The sequence below is a fragment of the Primulina huaijiensis genome, chromosome 7 (genome assembly GCF_012295235.1).
Source record: "Primulina huaijiensis isolate GDHJ02 chromosome 7, ASM1229523v2, whole genome shotgun sequence".
In the NCBI taxonomy this organism is placed as follows: Eukaryota; Viridiplantae; Streptophyta; class Magnoliopsida; order Lamiales; family Gesneriaceae; genus Primulina; species Primulina huaijiensis.
Window position 1 is genome coordinate 22,113,145 of NC_133312.1, and position 9,956 is coordinate 22,123,100.

The 9,956-nt window shown below is 35.0% G+C and overlaps 1 protein-coding gene across 1 annotated transcript; it reads right to left on the reverse strand.

Annotated features, from left to right (window-relative positions):
- Positions 1-25: 25 nt before the first annotated feature.
- Positions 26-6,322, reverse strand: LOC140981110 (rhamnogalacturonan I rhamnosyltransferase 1-like). Its single transcript, XM_073447371.1, has 8 exons — positions 5,481-6,322; positions 4,572-4,639; positions 4,407-4,495; positions 4,165-4,327; positions 2,760-3,049; positions 1,138-1,342; positions 618-775; positions 26-519 (listed from the first exon to the last, which is right to left on the reverse strand). The coding sequence occupies exons 1-8, from the start codon at positions 5,734-5,736 to the stop codon at positions 249-251; spliced, it is 1,500 nt and encodes a 499-aa protein (XP_073303472.1). The 5' UTR covers positions 5,737-6,322; the 3' UTR covers positions 26-248.
- Positions 6,323-9,956: the final 3,634 nt, after the last annotated feature.

Below are 9,956 nucleotides of genomic sequence, written 5' to 3' on the forward strand. Positions count from 1 at the left end.
TTTTTTTCTCATTTTTCCCTTCTTCCATTGTTATCCGAACTCGAATGAAGCCCACATCTTCACTTTCCTCGGCAAGACCTTTCAATTAAACATCTTGCAATTTCCTAAAATGCACGACAAGTGCTGTCCATATCCATACCTAGCTTGGCTTATAAAAGAGGATATCATTTCTTTCATCTCACCACTACAGGCACGTATGCAGGTCGAGTTACTCAATATCTAATAAATTTCAGACATATTTCACCGGACTATACTGTGGTTGTATTGCCGGGACTCGATGAGTATCCACAATTCATACCTTCACATAGGCATTCTTGAGGATTTGCATAGAAATAATCTTCTTCTTTAGGCTTGTCCGAAATAACCCTTCTACGAATTGGCTGACCCGTTCTTTTTTCATGAGCCTGCCGAACAGCAAAGGAAAAATCGTCCCACGATAAAGTTCCATTTTGACGTAAATCCAACAATTCGACAAGTTTGGCACGATTCAGTTGGAAGGTCTTTTTGAACCCATGATACCTGCCAAAGATGGGATGAGAAATATCTTTGGAGATGGTTTAAAAGATTAATCTCATTAAAAGTATTATATCCATTATCTCAAAGTTCAAACTGGTTACCTACGATGACCTTCCACGATTCTTGCCATGTTTCCATCATAAGTGGGAACAAAAATATCGCTGGCAACAGAAACCATGAAGTCAAGAGCTGCCATTTGAGACGAATGATTCTGGAATTGCTGCAAATCTTCAGGATCAAGCAACATTTCCTTTTTCAACTGTATTATAGAGATGGTAAAATTTAGTCAAACAAAGAACTTAACGACAGATAAAGAGCACAAACGGCAAACCATGTTCTACTTTTTGTTAAGGTTGTGCTTGGATTTAAGAAGATGTATTTCATATTAATTGTCTTGCTTTAATGGACAAAATTCAATTGGCTTTTAAATCCACTTCATATTAAGTTGTGCAAATTCAATCGTAATTGTGGTGGATTTGATGTATTTGAAATCCTTCCCGAAATCAAATCTGTCGCTTTAAATCAAGTGCAACCTAAATGACTCCCCCTAACTATCTCATATGATCACTAATTTCGATAGGCACATGGAGAAAAAAGGATGTGGAAAATGACATGACTCACAATCCTCGGAAAGGCAGCTCTTAGTGTTGCAAGTCTCCTTTCACTACCGTAGATTTCACCAGATGCAATATAGATCTGAATCTTTTTATCGAAATCCAATGCTTGCAAAACCAAAGCTGTCTCTTCAGGGGTGAGAGGACATAAGCCATGAGATCTTTTCTCTTCTGATACTATTTCTTTCTCCCTCCACCAAGGAAAGGCGTACCTGAATCAAGAATGATGAAAAGAAATCAAAGGAGGCGGCTAAAACAAAGGAGAGGAAGGGACGTTTGGAGAACCCCAATTGCCAACTTTTAGCAGGAGACAAAGGTATGGGACAAGTTACAAAATTACATTGTTAAAAGCCCTAAAAATAAGAGAAGTAGGCTAGGAAATTCCATTATCATAGTTTATGCATCAAGATTTGTATCATCAACATCACCATACCAAAACGAGCATCATATATATCTACGTTCTTTATTCCCATGTGAGTGGCCTAAATTGAACACTAAAAAAAGCAATTTTTATGTTTTCTTTAAACTTAAAAACCTTAAGACTGGAGTTGAGGCAGTCCAGACTTGTATAAATAATAGAACTAGGTATCGAGAGAGAGTCGGGCCTGACCTCTGAAGCAAAAACAACTAGATAAAACCAAAAACCAATCCAAGTAAAATAAAAAAAACATTGGGAAAGAGAGAGGAAAGGAGATCAAAGTTGCAGCTGCCACAACTAGATATGGCTGATCTTGGACTAAATTAAACTTATTAATAAGCATATATAACCACTCCAACGGTACTGAATCCTAAGGAGGTTGTTTAATTTCCTAGGATGGTAAAATCACCCATCTACCGACCATGAAAGTGATTAAATTGACAAGATGATGGAAATGAATGCCATACTTATTTCTGGAGAACTTTAATCAGGGTGGTCTGGAAACAAAATCAGATGAATGAATTTAAACGTTTCATAATCGACAACATGTAAAATATTAGAAAGCTCATTGTTGGATGAAAAAATAGCAATCTTGAAGTATTAAAGTATGGGAGTACCCTGTATTTTGATAGTATTAAGTATTAACAAAGTCCAAGACTGTAAATCATAAGCTCGCGTGACTTTTTCTCTTTTCAAAATCCTGCCAAACTTACCCATTTGTTAATCTTTCTCTATCAGGTAGTAGAAAAAACCCCGTCAAAACTCAGTTTGTGAAAAAATTCAAGCCAGGCCCATAAACAGTTCTGCAATATATTACGGTTTGGGATATTATAAAGCTCGTCTACATGAGGCCTTGATTACAGGGGCCTCATGGGATTTAAGTTCAAGTAGGAAAACACGTATTAAAAAATGCATTAGCTACATAAGACAGTATAATGGCAATATTGCACAAGTGGAGAAAGATCAATTCCAAGTATTGTGACCATTATCGGGATAGTATTATATTCGACTTTTAGAGAAATTTCCGATAGATATATGTATTAGTTTCTTTATCAAAACAAGAAACTCAGGTACATTAAATCATTAATGCGTTTTAAAAAGTGAATTTTTCTATCACCATGAAACAGATGTTATAGAAACAAATCTTTTGTTCTCATAAGCATATCCATGAATAATGACTGGATAATGGTTAAATTCATAGAAGCAGTTACCTCAGTCGTTTGAGATTCTCTGCTTCTCCATTGGTGCAGCCATGAGTGCAACCCGAGAAAGCCAGCATGTCCATCTCATATCTCAAATGCAATGCTAAATAAGGTCCCTTCTGTTGAATAATACGGATCAACTTGTTTCCCAGGGCCTCAATCTCAGGCGTAAACTTTAATGCATGAAAATTGACACGACATCGAAGTCTCTGGAGCTCCAGAGGGATCCCATTGTTTGCCAACCGTGAGTCTGTTCGGTTGAATTGAATCACCTTGCGCTTTTCAAAGAGAGGCAGAAGCTGTATGGTGTATATAAAAATGAATAATTCCAACAAATAACTGATTTGTGAAAAGATTACTAAGAAACACATGACGAGACAGAAATTACATCTCTTCAAGTAACATTGATATAAGATGTGCTGATCAAATTTTAAACAGAGCTTAAATTTTCTAAGCAATCATGCGCCCCATTTCGTAAGCCTTAGAAGGAACATGTGATAGAGTTTGAAAAGACAAACAAATGGAATATGAACTGTACTGCAGGCGACAACCACAGAGAAATTATAATAAAGGTATTTGGGGAATTCAGTTGTAATTCACATAGCTCTAAGACGCTATATACATGTGCGTTGTGTTCATGCTTCGTAATCGTATTAGAGCTTTCATAAGTAAAAGGAATTTTCCTGCCAGCAGTGTTTTTTCTCTTTTCATTTCCTTTTCAGTGTGTGTTCATTTATTTGTTTTTCCTTTCAATTTTTTGTTCGTTGTTCCTATCTCGACATTTCTTCTCTCTGCTAATATGTGATATTTAACAACCCAAATGCAGCCCTTCCCTCTTACCTTCACATATGCTTAATTTCTGGTACATGGCACAATCACATCAGATTTAAAGGAAAATCGAACACTGAAATTGAACTAAATCCAAAAAACACTTTCTATGGTTGCATAAACAAAAATTTTGAGATTGGAAATAAAGTTGATATGCTGTTAAAGAAGCTCATGGGTCATTAATTGATCACATAAAGAGCTTCCATATTAAAGTTTATAATAAACAAACCGAAAAGTGAAATCAGTGTTCCTATTTTCAACTTTTGAATATTCAAATCAAAATAATTTTCAGCTGATCACTTGCTTCAGAATAGCATTTGCTTGCAACTGATCCTATTTAACAAGAAACATCTCCAAAAAAGAAATCACTTTGTTTCCCTTTGCTATAGCACGCATAGATGAGATAAAAACCAAAATTAATGTCAAAATAACCATTGCAGAGATGTCAAAGGACATATTTATAACATAGCTCTCTGATATTTTATACCTAACAATGAAAACAACAAATACATTCCAGTTTCGCATGGTTTATTAAAAGATTGAACTGAAACTAAAAACATTTTGTGATAATACAAGCTATATTGACCTGTTTCAGGTAGTATTGCTCACTTGACCAGCTAACTGGAGGCATCACAAGTGGTTGATATCCATATCTCAGGCCAAATCTCTTTGGTAACCTCTTGATAATTCGAACTTCATCTCTTAATGAATCAATAAAATGTCTCACATCAAAAATATCCTCGAAATTGCTGCACAATAAACCACTTAGTTTCTAAATGTGTGAATGAACTAGATATGAAAACAAATACTCCGTTTCATGATATCTACCTGGGATCAGCCCAGAATGATGTCTTATCAAGCTCAGGAACAACCAATGTAAGATTTAAAATCCGGGCAACAATTACCATATCACAAATCTGATAATTCAGGCAGCTAATTAGCCAAAGGAAACATAATAAGTTAAATATGGAGAAAGACAAGTATAAAACTCACTGCGGATCGCATTTGATTCAAGCCACCATTGCAAGAGACTTTTAAAAAACCATTGCTTTTGTAGTTTCCTTCAAGAAATTATATTGAGTTAAACAGCTTGCATCTAACCAAATTTATCTTGATGACATGTTACTATGCCACATAGAAATTCAAACCACATTTAAAATTTTAAATCCTTCTAAATGCTGATAGGGAGACCGGAAACAAGAATATGTGAGGTGGTTTTCAACGTATGAAATCATGCGGCTACTTGAAAACATGAAAACAGTATACAAATAAACTTCATCAGAGAAAAATGAATACACCCACTTTTTGCTGTGAAATTATGGCGAAGTTAAGAATTCTGGAATAGGAGAAAAAGTTCATAAGAGGACATTAATTTTTTTTAATTTTGTTTCACTAGTCCCCTTCCTAGGTAAAACCCAAGATCCAAAAAGAACTAGAGAAACTATTAATTTGGTGATAGTCCATCAGTTCCTAATTTTCTAAAATACCAAACTAAAACAATTCCTGGTTCGCGGTAGGATCGTAATGAAGAGAAGGCAACATTGATACTACATTCTAAATATCTAACAATTAGCATAGAAGTATGGCGTCCACATCAATTATAACACTAAACAATCCCTCTTCACAATTCTACTAAAGACTAAACAACTAAAATCACGAGATAGCGTGAAAGCGAAAATAGACAGATGAAGAATTCAGATTCTACAAAAACAGGCCACCAACAATATAGTTCCTTTTCTTCTACATGCAATAATCTCTCAACGCAATTCTACATTGCAGCTCTTGCATACATAGCAAAGCAACCACAGATCAGATTCATTAAAAAGAATCAAGTAACAAACAAACAATGCACCAACTCAGAAACCGCAATCCACCCGATTAGACCTAAAAGAGACTACTCACTGGCAGGAACTAGAGGCGGAGGGGAAGAAGGTAATGATCCCTCAACGCGAATCAACATTTTCGTGAAACCCGGAATTCCGCCCAACAAATGGGGGTGCCACAGCTCCCCAACCGTAACAAGTTGAACCAAACACGTCCATATCAAAATGCTAGAACACACCCTAATAAACCAAACTTGCAATCTCGTCCTCGGCGTAACATGCCCCTGTAGCGGCGGCGATTTTTCAACAAATCTCTCCGATCTAACCCCCTCCATTTAACCCTCATTTCCGACGCCAAAAATTCATCACGGATTCAAGTCACTAGTATAACACATTCTTTTCACAAACAGTGGTCTGTAACCACAAGAACATGTGTACCTCCCTGTGTTGTGAAATTTGAAATGTGGGCTGGCCAAAGATTCAAACTTTGTGGCACATCACATCAGCGAGTTTCGAACAAAACCCAATTGCCCAAGAAAATTGGAGAAAAAAAATATTTTTATTTTTAAAACGAAAATTTATAGCATAGAAATACGTGGGGAATTTCGCGACAAGAGCATGTGGGATTCCTATGAAAAAGGGATAAATGAACTGATAAATCTAAGTAGATAACGGTGAATTTCACGAGGGAGAAAGAAGCGAAATTAATGAGGAGCGATTTTCAAGAAATAAAAAATTAAAAAAAAAAAAAAAAAAAAAAAAAAAAAAACAACAACCAATCGAACTTTTTTTTTTCTCTATTTTTCATCAAATGATCTATAGTTGGGGTGCGGAGAATGATAGCTAATTCGTTGTTGTGAGGCAAATGATGACACAGCTCCCTTGCCCTTCAACTCTCTTACACTGAGTGTGAGAGAGAGACAGAGATCAGAATGAAGGGGAAGAGAGGCGTTAAATTTCAATTTATTTGCTTATTTTTTACTTAGCAATTAATTATTTTTGCAAATCAAGAAAATGTGTTAAGCAATCATCTATCTATCTATCTATATTTATTATTTGGCTATTATTATAGTAAGATTAGATAGAAGCAATGTCTGAAAACAATTTTGTGTATTATACAATATTATACAAATATATATATATATATATATACAATTTCAATTATATAATAAATATTTTCCAAATATTGAACATTGAAAGTCATTTTTTTAATCATTTCAAACAATCATGGTTTAATTTTTTTAATCAATTATTTATCTGATTTTTGAATCATTCAATATACACAACTAAAATATATTATAACACGAGTGAGCCTCATGTGACTTGTGAGATCGTCTCACGGATCTTAATCTGTAAGACGGTTCAACCCTACCGATATTCACAATAAAAAGTAATACTTTTAGCATAAAAAGTAATAATTTTTCATGGATGACCCAAATAAGATATATGTCTCACAAAATACGACCTGTGAGACCGTCTCACACAAGTTTTTGTCTTTTGACACACTAATAAAATAAATATAATTTTATTTATATTTAAATTAAAGTATATGTGTAATGTGAAAGTCCTACATTCGATTAATGAGGTCACTCATCTCATAATTGTCACAAGTCAAGCATGCTTAATTATTGAATTTTCAAGTTGTGTGAAATCAGTTTATTCATATTCTCCTTTACCTAGAAGCATGTCAGGAGCCACTCTTTGTCCGTGTAACCCCTCGGCCACAGGGATCACTCATCTCCTTCCTCAGCTCCGAGCATCACGTGCCCATTAGCTTCCGCTTAATTCTTCCCCGAACCAAATTGTAGTATGAGAGATCGTCTCTGATACGATTCTACAATGCCTCATATTTGTCCCCGTTGTACTGAAACAAGTCTTTACAGCGATATTATGTCCTCATTCATATACTACATGAGAAACTTTTCAAGGGGTCACCTATCTCAGAATTGTCTCAAGTCAATCATGTTTAAATTTAAATTTTTTAAGTGACGAGCTTCTGAAAAGAGGATCCATCTTGTTGGTATGAGTATTACTTATCAAATTTTTTATGTTTTTCTCAACTATATAGTTTCATACATGCACATCTTTGGAATTCTTCTCATTTCAGTGTGAGATCGGTTCATTCGTGTTCTTTTTCGCTTAAAATTCTACCAGAAGTCGCTTTTTGTTTGTGCAACTTCTTGGCACAAATGATCACTCCTCGTCTTCTTCAGCTTCGGGTGTCATAATAAAAAAATTAATTAATGGTTTAGTCTTTTGATAGTCAAAACTTCTATCTTTTAGTTAAATAGAACAAAGAAACAAACATTGATTATAAATCATATTTGTGGCTTGAAATTAATCAACTTATAAAGATTTGTTGAATATTTCTAACGTTGTCTCCGATTTCCCCTAAATTTTCAGGATGACAAGGTAACAAATATAAAGAAATCCTTCAATAGTCTCGTTTATTGTATATAATTTTTCATTTTTAGCATTATCTTTGTTGGCTTACATATTAATAATAATTTTGATTTTGATGATAACAAAACTTGTTATTTTGTTGCTAACATATTTATTAAGTGTGTAGTTGATAGATGTCAAATTAGAAGTGAAAGGTTACTGAAATATAATTACAACACAAATTAGTTTCTGACAATCAGAAGTATTTTGATGATATCTCATAACTCAGACCTCGGTGATGCAAATGACCAGTCGCCAAAACTATTTATTAGAAAACTCAATTTGTCACAAGTCATATTTCACAACAGTTCAGTTGGTTCGAATGTTATCTACACGAAATATTAGTCGAAAAATATAGCTGATAAAAACGAAAATATCAATCACCTCAGTTTAACTAGTTCTTGTATTTTAATCATATTTCTCAGCTCATTTATCGAAATGGAATGATTTTGTCAAGGCCCGTATTTCGTATTTAAAATTTTGCGGAATTATTAAAAATTTTCTAAATAAATAAATAACTTGCCCAATTTATAAAATAAACATGTAAATAATTTTAACTTTAAAATAACAGCGGAAGCAAATATTGTTTTCAAACAACAATTTAAAAATAATCCAACGTATTAAAACTGGGTTTGAATAATAAAAGGTTCATAAATTAAAACATGAGGTCCTCGGGTTTACTACTGCTGCCACAAGATCGCTCACTGGTCTACGCCCTCCGTCTCGACCTCATCAGTACCTACAACAATCAAGTCTAGCGAGTCTAAAGACTCAACATGTATATATTGTGAATAACAAGTAAATATATCATAAAATCACATGCAACATAAAAATATAGTATCGTAAAGCGCATGGTGAAAATCGTATCATGAATAATTATAACTACGTGCATATCTGAAAATCATACGTAAAAGCTTTGCTCAATAGAGCTCTGTCATGTCATATCATAATTTTCTGGTAGAGATAATGTTTCTAAGCAAGTGGCCCATAACATAACGTAAGCGCCTGATCAGACTAAACCACAGTATACTGGGCGGTAGAGATCAATCACAGCCCATGGACTGGATGTCCGTACCCATACATAATCATAAACCGGTCGTAAGTCACCGGGTGGAGAGGTCCTCGGTTGCGCCTACCGACTTCCAAACCCATAAGCGTAAGGTGGCCACAAGACATATCACATATATCTCAAAAATAAACATTTTATATTTTTATGCACGTAATATAATTAAAACCTTATTTTTACCGGATGAGTTGGATCGCTCCCAGGCTTGCTGCGACTTAATTCTAATATGTGACACATGCAAATAATTTTAACTTGACAAAAACTTAACAACTAACCCAAAAACGAGACGATTAAGATCAATAATCTAAATTTTCAATCATGGCTTCGTACCAAATCGAACCAACATTAAACCGACGTTTAACCATGATGAAAAATACCCCAAACATACTGAAAAATATGCATAATAACTGTAAAACATGAAAATAGGTGAATGGAACTCAAAAACATAAAACACTCTTTCGAGAGTCATTTTGGCTCCTTTCACCGTAAATTCTCGTACGACCTCTAAACTCGACCAAATCGCAAACGGCTAAAAACACGACTTTCCTAACTCATTAAGGTAGTGTCCAGTTCAAGGCCATGGGCTAAAAGCCAACCAAGAACTCAAACATGACCTCTGAAACAAAACTGAACTTGCTGTCAAAAACAAAAATTTGCAGCAGTAGCTGCTGTGTGTATTTGGTGTACAAATCTGAAACAAATGGCCGTTGGCTTTAACCACCGACCAAAGACTCTTACCAACATCCTAAGGCATGGCTTGGACCATGGTTAAGGGCTAAAAGCCAACCACAACCCTAGCAAACACCTAGGACAATTACAGCACCCAAACGAGAATACAACTTTCTGTGTAGTGTGATGTATTGACTTGTTTTACTGTCTTGGGTCGTTCCAATGGCCATTTGATTGACCATGTCTCGATCTAGACATGATGGAGTGTTGTATGAACCATGGCTACGGGCTAGGAGCCAACCATCATCCATACAAACACTAGAAACTCGAAACTCACTCACACAGAAATATGAAGAACCGAAATGCACTTGAATTGTT

Coding starts and splice junctions, on each gene's coding strand:
- LOC140981110 (XM_073447371.1), bottom strand. CDS start 5,736: ATGGAGGGGGTTAGATCGGAGAGATTTGTTGAAAAATCGCCGCCGCTA. Junction 3,050..4,164: donor AGCAATACTACCTGAAACAG/GTCAATATAGCT, acceptor TACACCATACAG/CTTCTGCCTCTCTTTGAAAA. Junction 520..617: donor ATCGTGGAAGGTCATCGTAG/GTAACCAGTTTG, acceptor CATCTTTGGCAG/GTATCATGGGTTCAAAAAGA.